Source organism: Papaver somniferum, chromosome 4, assembly GCF_003573695.1.
Source record: "Papaver somniferum cultivar HN1 chromosome 4, ASM357369v1, whole genome shotgun sequence".
NCBI lineage: Eukaryota > Viridiplantae > Streptophyta > Magnoliopsida > Ranunculales > Papaveraceae > Papaver > Papaver somniferum.
Genome location: NC_039361.1, coordinates 129,523,169 through 129,542,306, shown reverse-complemented (window position 1 = coordinate 129,542,306; position 19,138 = coordinate 129,523,169). Strand labels below are relative to the sequence as shown.

Here is a 19,138-nt window from a genome sequence, read left to right as displayed (position 1 = left end):
AGATCAGCTAAGGGAATCAAGTGCGCAGAATCCGGCGTGGTTCTAAAGACGTAAGGAACGCGACTGTACCTTGATCAGTGTGAGATTGATTAGGGCTCAACTACATTCCATTCCGAAGTTAACTTGGAGTAGGCTAGTGTTTGTAGCGGCTTAATACAGTGTGGTATTCAGATCTGGACTAGGTCCCGGGGTTTTTCTGCATTTGCGGTTTCCTCGTTAACAAAATTTCTGGTGTCTGTGTTATTTATTTTCCGCATTATATTTAGTTATATAATAGAAATATCACAGGTTGTGCGTTAAGTTCAATAAGTTCTTGAATCCGGACTTTGGGTTGTTTACTGAATTGATTGACACTTGGATATTGGTTTGTGATACTGTCCAAGTTATTTCTCTTATTCAAGTGGTAATTGAATACTTGTCCCCACTTTTGGTGGGTTATACAAATATCCTTATCACATAATAAATATGTCCCTCTCCTTGTACAAGCCCATCAGGGGCCCAATAACGAATTAGGGCCTTCCAAATATACCCCTATTATATATTCAATTAGAAAATCAAATTTCAGTTACAAATGAGAATTAAAACTAATTGAGAGAGAGAGAGAGTTTCAGACGAGACGAGAGATGAAAATCGTGAAACTTTTTTCATTGAATCGACGAGAGATGCAAACAGATATTGGAATTATTCTTCTCCATGTTCATATTCTTCATCTTAATCAACAGAATCAGAGATTTTCAGTCCGATTATTATTAGTCAACAGAAACCACTAGATCTGTTTTCCTGAAACAAATTGGTAATGTTGATGTTTATTTGAAGATTAATAAAGTTGTTTTTGATGATTGCAAGTTCGTTTCATAGATTTATATGTCCTTAATTTTGATTTCAGTTTTTTGTTGATGTTGAAGAGATCGTGATTTATGTGGGAAGATTGATTTTCGTGATTATTCTGTTAGATTTGATTGGGTGATATTGATATAGTTTGATCTCGAGATCCTTATTCATCTCTTAAACAGGTATGGTTTGATTTTTTGATTTGTTATTTTTTTTCTTAGATCTGCTCATCAACTTTGGTTGTATGTTTATGCTGAAATGTTTGAAGAATCTTGTTTGTGATGAAATTTAGACACTACTGATTATATTTTTGATGAGATGTTGATATTATTTTGGATCAACCTTGACTGTGGATACAAAAAATAAGATGATTTTTAGTTTATTTTGGATCAACTGTTGTTGTTGATCCAAATTTCTGAACACAAAATGTTTGTATTTTGTGTTTTTATTTCTTCGGTAGATTGCAGTTAATCATTATGCATTCATTTTGTTGATAATGTAGCTTTTATTTTAGGTTTCTCACATTCTACATTGAATTTAACTTTCACGAGGGTGCGTATCCCCCGAGTGAGGTGCGACGTAATACTGTATGTAGCTTAGGGTGTTTTAGACTGCTTTCTTTTTGGTTTGCATTGAAATTCATGTTTTAACTACCTCTTATTGGATCAACTGTAATATTTTATATAGATTTATTGGATCAACTGTGATTATTTACATAGATTTACAGTTGATCCAAAACTATGATTGCTTACACAGAATTTATTGGATCAACTGTGATTGTTGATCCAAAACTGTGATTTGTTGATTCAAATTTATTGGATCAATTGTGATTATTGATCCAAAACTGTGATTGTTGATCCATATTTATTGGATCAACTATGATTATTGATCCATATTTTCTGAATACCACTATCTGTTATGGTTTGTTGCAGGACAAAGATGGTTGTTGCAGAGTTCAAATTTTGCAATCAGACTGTCTCGCATCTTGTTTATGGATCAACTACTGCCAAGGATATGATAAGTGTGGTGAAAAAAAAGTGGCCTTATGTTCATGAATCATGAAGACCTCATTATTTTTGGTTACACTGTAGAAGGGATTTCAAATGTCATCAATCATGATTTGGACTTGAGGTTTTTCATTCACTACTGCAGCTCACAAAGAATTGACTTGTTGAAGTTTGAAATCCAGTTTAGGACTTGTGTTGATTTTATTTCTTCATCATCTTCTTCTGCTCCTGCTCCTGCTTCTTCGTCATCATCAAGTTGTATTTCAAGCGATGAGGTAGTTGTAGTGGAAGACGTCACTGATGATGTGTGTTTGATAAAAAAGGTCCCGAAGAAATCTGATGCTTGGGTCAACATCTTAACTGGAGTAGGGAAGTTGTTTGAAGGTGGTATTAAAGAAGTTAAGGATTGTGTTATAAAGTATGAAATAAATAGTGGTCGCAAATAAAAATTGAAGAAGAGTGACCTTGCACGATACACTGTGGAGTGCAAGTTCAAAAAGGAGGAAAATTTTCGCTGGAGGTTTTACGCCTCTCTCCTTGCCAATACAAAAGGTGTATTTCAGTGCAAGAGATACATTGGAGAGCATTCATGTAGTTTAGCTTGTTCAGACCCATCAAAAGTTAGGATGATAAAATCGTTTATGAAGGATATATTGGTAGATGATTTACGAGCATCTAATAAGAAGAAGATTGCTTCTGATGTTATAGATTTACTCTGAATGAAATATGGAGTTGACCTCATGTATAGTCAGGCATACCACGGTTTACAATTCACCAAGCAATTTCTTTGGGGTGATGACATCAAGTCTTATTCAGATTTTGTTTGGTATAAAGATGCCATTGGACATTACAATCCTGGAAGCGTCGTGAATTTTGAGTATGATGTTGTGACGCGTCGGTTCAAAAGGTTTTTCGTGGATTTTGAAGCTTCTATAACTGGTTTCAACAATTACTACCGTCCGATGCTATTTATCGATTGTACCTTTCTCACCGGGAAGTTCAAAGGTGGTCTTATGGTTGCTTGCGGCAAGACTGGTTACTTTTTTTCATTTTGTATCCATGAATGTTTAAACTTTTTACTGTTGATCCATTATTATGCATTCATTTTCTTGATAAATGTAGCTTTTATTTTTAGGTTTCTCACATTCTACATTGAGGTGCGACGTAATACTATATGTAGCTTAGGTTAGTTTAGACTGCTTTCTTTTTGGTTTGCATTGAAATTCATGCTTTAACTACATCTTATTTGGTCAAATGTGATATTTTACACAGATTTATTGGATCAACTGTGATAGTTTACACATATTTATTGTATCAATTATGACTGTTTATCCAAAACTATGATTGCTTACATAGATTTTATTGGATCAACTGTGATTGTTGATCCAACTAAAATGGATCAACTTCCACTGTTGATCCAACTTAAATGGATCAACTTTGTTTGTTGACACTAGTTACTGGTCACTTATTTTTGTTTTTGGTCACTTTTTTTTTTTTGGTTTTTGTAGAGATCTATCCAGTTTCATTTGGAATTGTAGAAAGTGAAAATTGTGAGAGTTGGCAATGGTTTTTCAACAATTTGAAGGGTATTATTTGTGAAGATCGTCCACTGGCCATCATATCGGATCGTGGAATCGGCCTTTTGAAGCATGTGCCTGAAGTCTTCCCAAATGCTTTCCATTCGTTCTATTTGTACCATATGAAAGAAAATATTCCTGTTCCAAAGGGCAGGAGTAGACAAACTGCAGTCAAGTTATTCGAGGAGTGCTACACTGCATTAACAAAGAAAATTTTTTATGTTGCTGCGAAGAGTATGAGTAATCTAAAGTTGGATTCAGTGGTTGCTTGGATGATGAAGATTCCATTCGAGAATTGGGCTGCTCATGCATTTCTAGGAGAAAGGTGGGGTGAGAACACATCTAATATTGCTGAGAGTTTTAACAATTTCATTAAGCATGATAAGCCGCTTCCAGGACTTGAGCTTGTTGATGTTATTCGTGCTAAGTTAATGGAGCATAATTACAAGAGGTTAGTGGAGTCTAACAAATGGACTACAAGGCTCACTCCTCGTATGCAAGCAAGATTTAACAAGAGGATAAACGACTGTTGTTCATACAAGTTTCGAAGAGCAAGTGAGAAGGTATTTGAGATCATTTCTCCAACAGGGAAGCATACTGTTGACTTGGATCCTAGAACTTGCAGCTGCAAATGGTGGCAAAAACATAGCTTTCCTTGCACTCATGCAATGAAAGCAATGTTGCAGATTGGAAATGATGAACCGTACAACTATATTAGCCCTTACTATACTTCTGACTACTATAGAAGGTTGTACTCTCGACCCATATATCCTATTCCTGACTCTGAGAAGACACCTGGAATTAATGAAAAGGGGTATATTTTTCCTCCCACTGGAGGTCGAGAATAAGCTGGAAGACCTAAAGGTGTTAGGTACAGGGGTTCTCGTTAAAAGTTGCGCAAGAAGAGGAAGTGTGGCTAGTGTGGGATGCTGACCTTTCACAACCTTCGAACATGTCGCAGAGCTCCTTTGGCTCCTCGTGCACCAACGTTTCGCAAGGAGTCCCATTCCAGGATTATCAACTTCTTGAAGAGGATGTTGTTCTGAAGTTTTTGTGGTGTTTTCGTATTCTGAACAAACTTGTTTTAGGTTTCTTACCAGTTTGGTGTTTCTTTTTCCTTTTTTATGCTTTTTTGGTTTGCACTTTTTATTTTTTTTAATGACATACCGTTGTTATGAATTTTATTATTTTGTTTCTCAAGTATATGTCAGTTGGCAGGTTCGAGGTTTATTGATTTTACAGGAAACATATTTATATAAATGGTATCAACTGCATTTGTTGATCCTTTTTTTGTGGTTCAAATTCCATTGTTGATCCAACTCAAATGGATCAACAATGGTTGTTGATCCAACCTATCTGGATCAACAATGGTTGTTTATCCAACAGTTTTGGATCAACAATGGTTGTTGACACACAAAACAAACAAAAAATTTGCATGGTTCTATCTGTATTTGCTAGGAAACTCCTCAAGCTATATATTCCTGTAACATTCATTCATAATCAGATCAACTTAATTGGATCAACAATGGTTGTTGACAAGCAGAACAAACAAAAAAATTGCATGGTTCTATCTGTATTTTCTAGTAAACTCCTCAAGCTATACATACTTGTAACATTCATTCATAATCAGACAACAAATACATCCATAATAATTCATTCATAATGGTTCATAATAATTCAAACAGACCTACAATAAGATTACTTACTAAGATAAGTATTTTTAGAACTACAGTTAGATTTTATTTACAGACCATGAATAGACTATAACATCAAGCTCACTCCAATGGTTCAGCTAATGGTTCATCCACTGGATCAACTACTGGTTCAACCGAGTCTTGCAATTGTATTATTTCTTGAATAGAGTCAGTAGTTGAATCAGGAAGTTGTTCCGGTTTCTTTCATGAACCCAATTCTGACAAGATTCTTGCTGCAATCTTCACTCGTTTCTTGTTCAACTTCTCATCTAAGTTAGCGATTTCAAATAGGTGTTCACAGTTTTCGCGCTTCACCAAATTCTTCATGTACATGCAAGTGTGCAATGCACAGTCGCATCCATCTTGTGCTGGTACAGTGTAATGTGAAAAGCTTGTCTAGATATCACCACCTGTCTCTGGATCTCTGTGGCCCATTTCATTCAGCCATTTAGTCAGTGGTACTATCATCACAAGATATTGCCAATTGTAAGCCGGGTTGCGCCTTGTAGAGTTCTACACTATCCATTTTCCTTTTACCAACGCCAGCACCACCCAATTGTATCCAACACCGTCCTTGTTAGTCAAGCACATTGGTATAATGAGGTATGTGTCTTCAACATTCCCTGTGTAACTGTTCCTCAGCTTTTTCGGAATCCCACATCTCTCCACCTTTGCCATATTTTTCGTGGCTATTGTGATCCCCAATATCGGCTGTATCAATGTTTTTTCAAATATATTATTTTGGCATATTATGTATCATCTACATTATAAACAAAATCTACAATCAATTGGACAATGCATTTGAACAAACCAAGATTCTTTGGCTACTTACATAATCATTTGTTGAGAGAATGACGTGGTTCTTATAATCTGGTTTATCCGGAGATTCCATCTTTGAATTCAGCATGTTGATGCAGTAATCAACAATCTCACCGTGAATGTTTTGATTATCCAGTAGACACTGTATGTACTTCCCATTGATGACTACTTCCAAATCATTATTGTAGAAATAAAAACTGTAAGCTTTCTCGCTGCATTTTCAACAACAAAATAAACAACAAATGAATATGTTATTAAAAAGAGATAGCATAACCCAAAAATAAACTATATAAACTGAGGTGAAGTACATAACATTCAGTTGCATTCTCAAAGAATGGCTCGATGAGTTCTTTTTCGCTGTCATTGCATTTTTTCCACAATTTTAGTTTTTTTGGCTTCATCAGTTTTTTGGGTTCCGCTGGTGTGACGTCAATTTGACTGTCGACGTCAATTATTTCTATTTTCTCCTCCTCTTGCTTCTTTTTCCTTTTCCACCTTTCCTTTATCCCCTTTTACGCTTAGCAGGAGGTGTTTGACTTCGAAGTTTATACGTCTTTCTCTTTGACCTTTCTCCCTTCTTCACCTGTTTCATAAGAGAACCGACATGTTGTTTTTCTGATGCTTTTGTATCATCGGATTGTTCCTCTGATTCGGTTTCCTCTTCAGTTTTCTCCTCAACTACATCCAAATTAAATAATTGCTTCAACCCTGCGCGTATTGCAGCTCTTGATGTATTGTCAATATCATCATACAAGACGAAGAACTACTCAAGGAACTGGTGGAACTTCATCGACTAAAAGGTATGTGGAGACTTGAACTTATCTATCACTCAAAAGTTTATCTACTCTATCTCCTATCTTGAGACAAAAGTCGTTTTGCTATATAGACTTTGATTGTACACATTTGCTATTTCGAGCCGAGTTTATCTCGCTTATCTATTTCTCGAAATATGTGTTAGTAAGCTTTCGCTTTGGCCAAGTTCATCTTTACCTAGTGACAAAAGTCATGTTATGTTTCAATTACTTTGAAAATGGCTTTGACGAAAAATGGTTTGTGAATAACAACTATATAACGTCCTCTAAGAATGTTTCAATGATTGAAATGAGAGTTTAGAATATATAACCAATGTTGGATATAAGCATTGTGTGGTGACACATATATGTATAAGTCCTTATTCCTTGAACCAAAGTATGCGTATTTTGTTGATCAGGAAAACCGGAACAAGAGCCGTGAACTCAGTACGTGAACTCAGTCCGTGAACCCAGTCCGCAAACTGGCGGAGGTTCTCATCCCGAGAAAATCTGTTGGAGTTTGTGAACTCCTTCCGGGAACTTAAGTACGCGAATTTAGTCTGCGTACTTGAGTTGGTTATTTCTAAAGACGATTATTTGTGAACTTATATTTTTATAAACTAACGAATGCAAGTTTGCAAACCATGGCTATAAAGTTCATGAATCGATTCGAGTGAATCAAATCTTTTTTGCTTCGATTGTGTCTTGTATACTTCTATAAGATCTAACCAATTGAACAACTCTCTAACTAGTTAATTTGAGTCATTTGAACTAGTTATGGTGGAGAAGAATATGGTTGATATGAAAGTGCTCATATGGCTAACCATTTGGTTAACTATTGTTGAACCAAAAAATGTACATGTTTGGGTATGGTTACACAAACCTAAAATCGTGCATTTCATTTGTGTGTAACAAGCTAAGTTTTCGATCCAACGGTTGAAAGATATTAGCTTGAATCTAATCAGGTTTTCATTTAACGGTGAATATTGAATGCTTTGATACCAAGCTAACATTGATTGCAAACCCTGATTTGAAAGATTATATAAGGGAGAACTCTAGCAACTGGGAAACCTAATCCCCGTACCTCCTGTGTGATACTAGTTGTATTAGCTAGAGTCAATTCTCCTTTAACCTTAGGTTTCTTCTTGAAAACCAGGTTAACGACTTAAAGACTTCATTGGAATTGTGAAGCCAGACCGATACTACTCTCCCGTAGTTGTGTGATCTGATCTTGCATATTTTATCGTACGAGTACAATCTCAAAGATTAGCTTGAGATTGATATCTCCGATAAAAAAAATATAAAACTAATCACAAACATCTTCGTCTCATCGTTTGTGATTCCACAATATCTTCTTTCGCCGCGTCGATTAAGATTATTGTGAGGTGATTGATGATACTAAGCTGTTCTTCGGGAATATAAGTCTGGTTTATCAATTGGTTCATGTTCACCTTGATTTATCAAAAGATGGAACAAAACTCGTTGGTATTTCTGTGGGAGACAGATTTACCTATTACCGTAGACTTTTCTGTGTGATACAGATTTGTTTATAAAAGTCTTTGACTTTGGGTCGTAGCAACTCTTAGTTGTGGGTGAAATCAGTTAAGGGAATCAAGTGCGTAGTATCCTGCTAGGATCAGAGACGTAAGGAGCATTACTGTACCTTGGATTAGTGTGAGATTGATTGGGGTTCAACTACAGTCCAAACCGAAGTTAGTTTGTAGTAGGCTAGTGTCTATAGCGGCTTAATACAGTGTGTGTTCAATCTGGACTAGGTCCCGGGGTTTTTCTGCATTTGCGGTTTCCTCGTTAACAAAATTCTGGTGTCTTTGTTATTTCTTTTCCGCATTGTATTTTGTTATATAATTGAAATATCACAGGTTGTGCGTTAGTTCAATCAATTAGAATATCCGACCTTTGGTTGTTGATTTACATTGATTGACATTTGGATTGGTCTTTGGTACCATCCAAGTTATCTCTCTTATTTTTAATCGGACTCTCAGATTTCTATTTTCTTGAGCAAGGATTAAATCGAGAAATCGAGATATTATAACTCTTTGATATACTTTATTAAGATTGAGTCTAGTTTATTCTCTTGGAAGTATATTGGAGTTAGTCCATACAGATTGCTAAGCGAAATATTGGGTGTGGTTGTTGTACTCCCGCTTTTTCGCTGTTGTTTTTACTGTTTTATAGAAGTGAACAATTCTAATGCTTTTATCATTGATAATCTTGATGATTCTGCCGAAGATGTTGAGAAAGTTAGATGTTAATTTGATGATGAATTATCATTTGCCTCCATAGAGAATGTAAGATTTTTGTATACAATTTCGTTTTTTTGTTTTGTTTTTTTGTTTTGTTGCTTGATTAATAGTTAGGTTTTCAATATACTGATTTCTATTGTTGTTTCCTACAATAATAACGAATCTAATCTCAGGTAATTATTTTCCACAACAGGTTCTTTTTTTAGTTGATACATGTTCTCTATTTTGAATCACTGATCAGGGATACCACTTTCTTTTTTTAGTTGCTTTTTAACAAAAGGATTAGAGTAGGAGCAGAACTGGGGTGTCTTGCATCAACCAGGTGTGTTTAGATTGCCTTCAAAGTTTAAAATATTTGTATCCAATTATTTCTTATGAGGTGTTTGACAGTGATAGGTAGAGAGATTTCCTTGCAAGCAATTGCTTAATATTATAGTATGAAGTACTTGATTAGATTCGTTAAGTTTTACTGCAGGTTGTTGTTTCTTAGTATGTAGAAGTGATGTTAAAGCTCGGTAGCACTCTAAACAAATGCGAGTGGTACAAGTTAATGAGAAACATGACATTGAAAAGTTTTGTTAAAGTAACAACATATATCTCGAGTATGTTGTTTCTTGGTCGATTGAATTTAGGAAAGCTATGAAACTATGATATTATGCGACAGAAATTATAAAAACAGAAATCTATTAATTGCCTTTATTTATTAAAATTAACAACTTAACGGAAATTGAAATGGAACTCTATTAATTATAAAAGCAGACCAAGTCATTCGAGACTATAAAGAAGAATCCTACTCCTTACATAATTCTTCGTTTCAAATCCAATTGTTTGGAATACTTGGGTTGTTACCAAGATATCAGCAGGGAAAGATACCTTCCGTGAATATATGCATGCCTGCTCTATTTTGTTGTTTTTTGCGTGCTACTTGATTGCATAATTTTTTACTGATAGCCCTAGTATTTTCTTTGTGCTTCAGCATCTTTTTGAAACGCGCTCCTTTATTTTTCTTTGTGCTCCTTAATTAATTATTTTAGACATTTTTGGTATGATGTTAATATTGAATTTCAATTTTTCCAAGGTCATCTGATGCTCTTCATGCTTTTGTCAGATTGGTAATAAACCGAGGGTTGTCTGTTTATGAAAAGGTATCACTTTTTTTTTTAATAATTTCCGACCATTCGAGCTGTTAATTTTTAACTATTTTGAATCTAAATTATCTTATCTATAAGGCATCAATATAATCAACATATAATTTACTGAAAAAATCTGATACTTTCCTCTCTTCAAACTTTTCTCTCAATGACTCTTTCACCTACTTGATTCTTCCCTGCTCAGATCGTCTCCTTTGGAGCTGATCTGAGCAGATCAATCATCACCAATCACCCTACTTTCCCTCGATCTCGTTATTGTGATTTGTTAATTAAGTTTTAGTAATCTTTTTGGTTTTACTTTTGGACCTGGTTTTTTCTTATTGTTTTTCATTTTTTTTCTGCTTGGATTTGTATCTGTTGGAGCAACTTTGGGTTGTGATCATTCACAACAAGGGATTCAGTAAATCTCATCTTCTCGTTCAGAGCAAATCAGCGAACAAATGGAAGCAGCAACGACATCAGTGCTTCCTTCGGCATCTTCTCCAACTGAGGTTTGCAGCTCGGGGTTTTTTCTTCTTTGGGATGTTAATCAGATTGTAGATTTTAATATCGTTTTAGGTTTTAATTATTTTGAGTTTTTAATTTGTTTAACTGAACTAGTAAGGTTTAGATCCGATTTGTTTTCGGATTTTGGATTAAGGTTTACGCTAATTATCGAATTTCGTAATTTAATCCCTTTAAGTTGTGAACTTGGGATCCTTTTGGATACTAATATTCACACTTTAGGTTTACCTGTTTTAGGCATAGAAATGAAAACTAAGACAACATCTATTCGTTCAAGATCAGCATAAAGTTCGTTGAGTACTTCAAATGTTACTGCTTCTCCAAAGCCGAGTCAGCCCGATTTGTTCCCATTCAGACACTTAAAGACCGATTTATATTACCACCGTTACTTGAGACACTTTGGTTATTGTTATTATTTGGTCACTGCTACTACTAGTTGGGTCACCGATACCTTGATTGCATTAGGCAATCTAAACTTAAAAAACTCTGGTTCATGTTATTTGCATCTTCCGATGAACATTGGGTTGGATTTGATCCAGTCATTGCCTTGTGTTTTGACACATATTGGTTTTTTTTTCAAAATCAGTTTGTCCCTTGATGTTTGGTCCTCTCCATTACGAGAGAGAAGAAGGTCCTCTGAAACCGTCCTTAGGTCTGAAGGGATTTTGATAGGCAAGAATTGGTGGAGACAATACAAATTGTATGAATTTTTTATGATCTGGAAAAATTTATGTAAGGTTTTCGATTACCTAAATCTACGTTATCAATGTATTGTTACGAGGCTTGCCTCTTTTTCGAAAAAAAAAAAAGATTTAGAGTTAACGGGTTTGCAAGAGGAAGAGGGTTTGATGGTGTGCACCAAAAAAGCAGGTAAAATCGGAGATTTTGGTCCTCGGTTAATGAAGGGAAATCATGCCACCTTACTGTTCATTTTACTTTGTTTTGATGCAGGATATCATTACTGCCGAGCCCAATGCATTAGCGGGTAAAAGAGTAATTGAACAACAAACATTGAATAAGACAGTACCCGATGGTTCCCAGGAGGCTGAGTATCTATTCGCTAAGGGATTATAGAAATTGAAATGCAAATTTCTGGTGGACAAGTGTATTTTGGTGTCGCCAACAATTAGTTCAATTGAATGCTGCGTAGAATGGATGTGAACGGTTGTTATGTAAGGTTATTCCCATCTGTCCCTTTTTTTGTTCTTTTCTTTTATTAAATTATCATCTTATCAATTTTTTGTGGTCTCTGACTGAGGATATATCTAATTTTATGTCATTGTGAGTTTGGTTGTTTACGGGCTTCGTTGAGTGAACCTCATCGCCCAATAACCCATATAGAAACCATCTTCAATACATCTGAATACATAAATCACGATGAGGTCCACATGTACATAAACAATATCGCATTTAAGGATAAAAACGTTAATGTGAATAAACCAGATATGAAATGATGCAAATGCGATGACTCATCAATTCAGAGTCTTCGGACTCGTCATTGTCTAGTCCATAGAGTGTGATTCCGTGCCATTTCATATCTGCGAAGCACATATCACTGAGTATAATGATAAAAGTAGTAAAATGAGTAAAGTGCTAAAATATAAATGAGACAATGATTTACGTGGTTCAGAACTAAGGCCTACATCCACGGGGGTTGGTGTTTCACTATGTGTCTGGGAATTACAAAGATAGTCGAATGACTCTGTCTAAAATACGAAGCTAGAAGGAGAAATGGAGCTCATACATACTCTTCATATTTCTCTCTCCTATGTTTCCTAAGAATTCCTTTACCTCCTTCTCTCTTAATGGATAGGGGTATTTATAGGGTTGATACATGAGGCCTACTGTCAGAGATAGTTACAATATTATGTTCTCGTTCTTTGTACCGATGCCGTTGGTATCCTCGTTCTGAACCGATGCCCACAGCGGCTATGCCAGACGACGATGGGTCACCTCTTTCTCATCCACATATCGATTGACACGTACCCTATGCCTACGGCATTTAATGCTAGTGGTTGGGATGGTCCGCACGTCTGATGCCCTGTCACGTCTTCGTCAGTGGAGTTAATCTCCACCGTTGGTCTTGGGTCTTCCTTGAGATGGGATAAAGAAGATCTTTGGGTGCTCTTCAGTACTTCGCGGTGGCTTGTCCCTTCAGTGCTCCCTGATCCTGAGCCATTGGATCATCGTGAAGATGAAAAAGTATAGGTGATAAAGGTTTCCTGGGTGTTGGGATGTGGCATCGCATCTTGATGACCTATTGCTGCATGTCTTCCACGTGTACTTCCTTTAACACGTGGCGGAAGATGAATCATGTGTATACAATTTTCCCCTTTTCTCTAAGCTTGAAGCTGGTCTTCGTTTGGAGAAAAAACCGTCTCCACATTCATCTCTCCTCATTAACTTCTCCTTATCCTTGGCGCACGTTTCCCACTATTGGCATTACCTTCACCTTGATTCATGGGAGGTTATTCTTGCTATAAATATGATAGAAGTTGCTACCATAATAAATTTTATCCTTATTTACTCCTTGTCGGTTTATTCTTCCTGACTCTTCATTATTTTTTCTAGTTCTTCTCTGTTCTTTAGTTCTTAACTGCTGCTGCTGCTGCTCCTAATTCTCCTTACAATCTTCGACCAAATCTGACAATATTCTCTGAGTCAAGCCGTCGTTATTGTTCTCCAATAGTTTCTAACTTGTTCACCTTTGATCGTCTAAAACGCTCAACCTCTAAGTATGGTGTTCATCATCTTGTTCTGGTTTTTAGTTGATATTCATTTTTTTTTCTGCTGATGTATCTAGGTTTTTGCGATAAAGAACAAAATATACAAAAGTATATATACTTGCCCCTGATCTTTTTCGCAAAAACTTAAGACTTCTCTGCTGGTCATCGAAGCTTATTTTTGGTGTTTATGACTGAATTAGGGTTTCTCGTCTCTGTGCCCCTTCGCAGATATGGCTGATCGCCATCGGCTTCCTTATCAGACTTCGCCATCGAGCCCCTACATATCTCCACATAGAAGTCCTGATATTTCTCCGCCAAAAGGTGGTCCACCAAGGTCTTTGCCGCTAGATCCACGATCCCAGAAAGTTCCATCGCCTTCGGGTCCAAGGGTCTCTATTACGAATAAAGGAGATCCACCGAAAGGGTCTCGGTATGCGGTTAACCGTCCAGTGGCTAACCCCTCTGTGCTAATCTGAAGGGCGTGCAACAACCTTCTCCCCAGCGCGCTGAACCATTAAATGTTCGTCCTCTTCAGTCCCTACCGCCTCAGGCGTCGATGCGGTCGAGACCTAGAGCTTCGCAATCCGTTCCTTTGGTGAAGCAGTCTTCTTAAAAATCTACAATGCCCCCAGAGGACTCTCCAGGGAATCCACCAGTTAAAAGGAAAGGCTATGATTTAAATCCTTCAAAAGCGAAGAAGCCATTGCTGAATGAGCCCGATGACTCTGATATTGTTCTGATGATACGAAGCATTTCGATGGGGAAGAAGAAAGTCACTTTCAAGCATGTGGATCTCGAAGCATTCAAGAAGAAGCATGGCCTCGAAGCTTTTGATGTTAAGTTCTTTTCACCAGATGATGATCTTACCTATGATATGATCGTGGATTATAAGTATGATGATTTTCATTTGCTGACTACTATGCGAGCCTTCGAGGCGGGTTTGATGCTACCCTTGTATAGGTCGGGTGATTCTTTCTATTATGACGTTCTGGCCGATCGCGAAGGTTACACTCACAATACTTATTGTCGTTCAGTGGTGCATCTGAGTGGGAACTATCTTCGGACCTTGAGGGAGTGTTATCTTCGTAGTCATGGTGAAACGACGATGACCTGCTATACTCCCGATCCAGTTGAGAGAGACTTGTATACTCCTGAAAACTTTAATGCCTCTTTTGGAGATTATATCAACGGTAGGAACCGCAAGCCTTGAAGTGTAGGTCTTCGTTCAATTCCTGCTTCTCGTGGTGAAGTTCGTCTCTTAAGCGAGGTGAGTGATTCAAAGCTTCGTTACGTTCCTGGTATCGAAGGGACTTCTCAGCAGAAACTCTTTCCTAGTCGTGAAAATCTCAAGCGTGATCATGACTATGAGTGACATGCCACCGTTATTGAAGTTGTCGGTCCTTGGGCATACGGCTGGGTACCTGGTCCACGGGGATGGAAACCTATCGCTGGTAGTCAACCTCGTGATAGTGCTCCAGCTCGCTATGGTGACTTCTGCCCCTCGCGGTTGAACTTCGATGGTATGAGTTTCGATTATGCCTTTGATGTTGCTGATGAAGACGAAATCTCCGATGCTAACCTTCCTCCGAAGGGTAAAGCCTCTGCCAAGGTATGGTCCCTTATATTGCCCCTTTTCTTCTTAGTTTAAGGTAAATAGTCGTCGTTTTGATGTGTTGAGTGTTATATACTTAGGCAAAGAAGAAAAAGAAGATTGGCGTGGTTCAGTCTTCTATTGCCCCTGCGGAGGAGGCAGACTTTCAGGGTGAGCTTAACAGCCCCGTGAATGATGAAGATGTTGAGGACGAAGAGGAGGTTACCGATGATGAGGAACAAATAGATACTTCCCCTCCTAATCATGAGAAGGATGCAAGCAACGATGGTGGTACCCACGAAAATAGAGTTATGTCTGACATTCCGATGAACGATCCCCCTATTGGATTGGTGCAAGACCAGGGGAATGGGGGTGCTGAGCCTCATCCAACAAACCCCTTCGCAAAATTTTCTTTTGGTAATATTCACTCCGCTAATGGTCTGACGGATATTAACGCTGCCATGGGACTAGATAAGGAGTTCGGTTTCGCCGAATGATGAATGGGATGTTCTTGTGGATGGAGGTGAGAAAACCGCTGGTGGGGTAGGAACTGAGGCTGGCGGAGAAAAGGCAGCTGGAACCGGTGGTGAAGAGGCTACTTGGACCGGTGATGAAAAGGCTGCTAGGACCGGTGGCAAAAAGGCAGCTGGTCAAGAGGGCGATGAGACTCGTGTTAACGAGGAGGCCAGGGCCAAGAGGTATTCCACTGGTCAAGAGGAAGCGGATGATATTGGAACTTCCGTTGGTTCACCTTTGGAGGGTTTTGATAGATCCCTGATGCAGGATGGTGACGATGCTATACTGGATTGGCTGATGAAGAAAAGTATGATGTTTGTGCCGAACCCTGCCCCAGTGATATCTGGTGAGAAAAAATCCGATGCCTTTACCCATCAAAGGTTGCAGCTGTCGTCTCTTGATGACGTTGCCGAAAGTTGGGAGAAGAATTTGGGAGCTACCTCTACCATCTTGTTGGTCGATCCCCCTTCTTATGTTGCTGAAATGATGGTTATCGCTGATGGGTACCAGTACGGTTATCCCCAACAACGTGTTCTTGAAGTAAGTTATCGTAGGTTCCATCTTTTATTACTGACATACCTTTTTATTAATAGTTATGGTTTGTTCTTGATTATCGTAGATAATGATAAGTGAACATTACAACAATACTCTGTACCAATTCTTCAAGGCGAAGGACCTCAAGATTGAGGCAAAGCTTCGTCATAGGGAAGAAGAGTTGAATGCTGCTGAAGTGCTTATTGCTGCTAGGGACAAGGAGATTTTGGAACTGAAGAACCGTCTGAAGGGGAAGGATCAGCTCGGAGCCGAGAAGGAGAAGTTTCGTGTTGAGCTTGCATTAGTTCGTAGTGAGTTGGAGAAAGCCCGTAAAGATGCTTCGTCTTCTAAAGGTTTATCTTTGTTTCTTTTCTTCCCTTCATATTCCTCTTTCGTCTTCTTAATGTGTTGTCTGAGTCTCCAGCCCTATCTTCAGTGGTTAATATCCGAGAGTTGGCATGGCTTCGAAATGAGAGGACTCGCCAAGCTTCTCGGATTAAGGAATTAATGGACAAAATCAAAAAAGAGGCTGACAAGTGGAATGCTCGGGCAAATGAGCATAATAAATTTATGGCTCATTATCGACAACAATGGAAGATGGCGGTTGACATGCAAAATCGTTATAATGCCGATCGCCAACAGTTCAACGAGAACTTAGAGAGGACCCAAAAAGGTCTAGACAGAGAGTATTTCTCGTGTAGAAACCAAGGTAGTGAACTTAGAAGAGGAGTTGTGTCAAGCTCGTTCATCTCTTGACCCTGAGGTTCAGGATTACATACAACGTTTTGTTTGGGAGAGGGACGAAGCCAGAGCTAAGGCTTATGCACTCAGCAATGCTTTAACGGCTTCTCGGGCCGATGTCGCTCGTTTAGTGGATTCCGAGAAAAGTCTTGAGATTAATATGTACAGGCTTAATAAAGGGATAGAAGAGATGAATAATGAAGTCAACCACCTTCGATATTTAGATTCCATGAAGCAGGTAGAGTTGGATGAGTGTCAGTTTGCTCTCACGAATCTTCAATTGGATTATAAAAAAATTTCCGACGAGTATGATTTCCTTGACGATGCCCGGGATACCGTGGTAAATGAATATGAAATAGCTTCAGCTAATGTCGAAGGTATATATTTGTATGGTCGTGAGCACTTCCTTTACTCTGATATTCTCACGTAGTTGTGTTTTCTTTTTCAGAGCTCGAGGGACAACTTAGCCTTGCAAATGAAAGGCTTGAAAAGGCTCAATCTGACTTAGTACACCAGCAGGGTCAGACTAGGTATTATGAAGGGCTGGCTGGACCTCGGGATGAACCCGCAAAGGAGGCGATTAAAGAGGTATCTAAGCTGAAGTCTTCGTTGTCGAAGTCTAAGCTCAAGGCCACTGTGATTGCGCATAAGGCTCATAGTCAGATTGCCGAGGAGATCAACAAGACTTTGACCAAGATTGAACAAGGCCTTCTGAGGGACCATGGTATTACCAAGAAATATACTCGTCGCTCTGTACCCGAGCCGATGACCTATACCTCTGATCCTTCTTCAGGGGGAAGTGTTCATTTGTCTCAACCGAAGAATCTTGCTGATCACGTGGAGTCTTTCAAGGAGAAGTAGATTTCTGTGTATGTCATAGAAAGTTGATCTTTGTTAATTACTTGGCTCTGGGCCATTTTTTGCTGTATCTTGCTTTTCTTGCTTATTTCTCCGAACTTGTAATCAACTTTTATGGAATAGATCATCGTTTATTTGGATATGTGCAACTCCGCTTTTCTTGCATCATTAGTTTATTTGTTAGGAAGCGAGTAAATAGATATTGAGAATTAAGTAGATAATAAAAAGTGTTTGTTGGCAGTAACGAAGATATACACCTTCGTTATTGACTTTGGACATGTCACCCCGCTGGCTAATCCTTGGCCAGAGGATCACCGAACGGTGGGGGTTTATGCAGCGTTACCGGATATGTAATGCGTTATTAAAGTATTTACATGCATTCATCCCGCTAAGACGCTGTCTTATTAATTGGTTGGGTATCTCTTTCTGTTGGAAGCCTTCCCCATGGTCCTACACGTATAGACGTTGATAGGGGAGTCCCGAGAGATTGTAAATAGTTACTTTCCCCAACAGAATTCAAAAATCTCGTTCAATTGATGAGTTGAGGTCTGCTATTCCTCGTCCAGAGATAGAAACATGTCAAGCGGGTACGCTGTCTTCTTCTTATTGTGCTCTTCACGCAGATGCAGAACTGCGTTGCATTTATGGATAATATGGCTTGAGATACTTCGCATTCCACGGGTGTATAAGGAATTTTCCTTTTAGGTTACGCAGGCAGTAGGATGCATTTCCTGCAATATCATGTATAACAAAAGGTCCTCCCCATGTTGGTGCGAGCTTGCCCCACTTCTTCTCTCACTGGTATTGGGGTACAGTTCTCAACACATATTGTCCTTCTACAAAGTTTTTAAGCCTAACCTTCTTGTTGTATTCCCTCGCCAGTCTTCGTTGGTAATTCTCCATACTTTTTAGCGCTGTTTACCTTCTTTCTTCCAAATCATCGAGCCTTTCTAGTATCATATCCGCTGTAAGGTTCTTCTCCCATGCTTCAGTCTTCGTGGTTGGCATGATGATTTCTATTGGGATGACGGCTTCGGCTCCATAGGTGAGGAGAAACGGAGATTCTCTTGTGGCGGACCTTCGGGTTGTTCAGTATACCCACAACATGTTGTGTAATTGCTTACACCATAGTCCCTTGTGTTCATCCAACTGCTTCTTGAGAATAAGGGCAAGGGTCTTGTTCGTGTCTTCTGCTTGGCCGTTTCTTTGAGGATATATGGGGGTTGATTTGTTCTTCCTGATCTTGAAGGTATCGAAAAGCATGTCAATGTTCTTCCCTTGCGTCTGCTTGCCATTGTCGGAGACAATTTCTGCCGGGATGCCAAACCTGCAAATAATTTTTTGGAAGATGAACGTGAATACATCCGAGTCGCGGATTCTTGCTAGGGCCTTGGCTTCTACCCACATACTGAAATAATCTGTGGCTACTATCAAGAATCGTCTTTACCTCGATCCTTCGATCAGGGGTCCCACGTTGTCTATGCCCCACTTCGAGAAAATCCATGGGATATCCACCGATTTCAGGTTTGTTTTC

At 38.5% G+C, this 19,138-nt stretch overlaps 1 protein-coding gene across 1 annotated transcript; it reads left to right on the top strand.

The window, feature by feature from the left end:
- The first annotated feature begins 1,882 nt into the window (after nucleotides 1–1,882).
- On the top strand, nucleotides 1,883–4,263 carry LOC113273126. The gene is made up of 3 exons (XM_026522893.1): nucleotides 1,883–2,256; nucleotides 2,587–2,873; nucleotides 3,347–4,263. The coding sequence occupies exons 1-3, from the start codon at nucleotides 1,883–1,885 to the stop codon at nucleotides 4,261–4,263; spliced, it is 1,578 nt and encodes a 525-aa protein (XP_026378678.1).
- The last annotated feature ends 14,875 nt before the right edge of the window (nucleotides 4,264–19,138 follow it).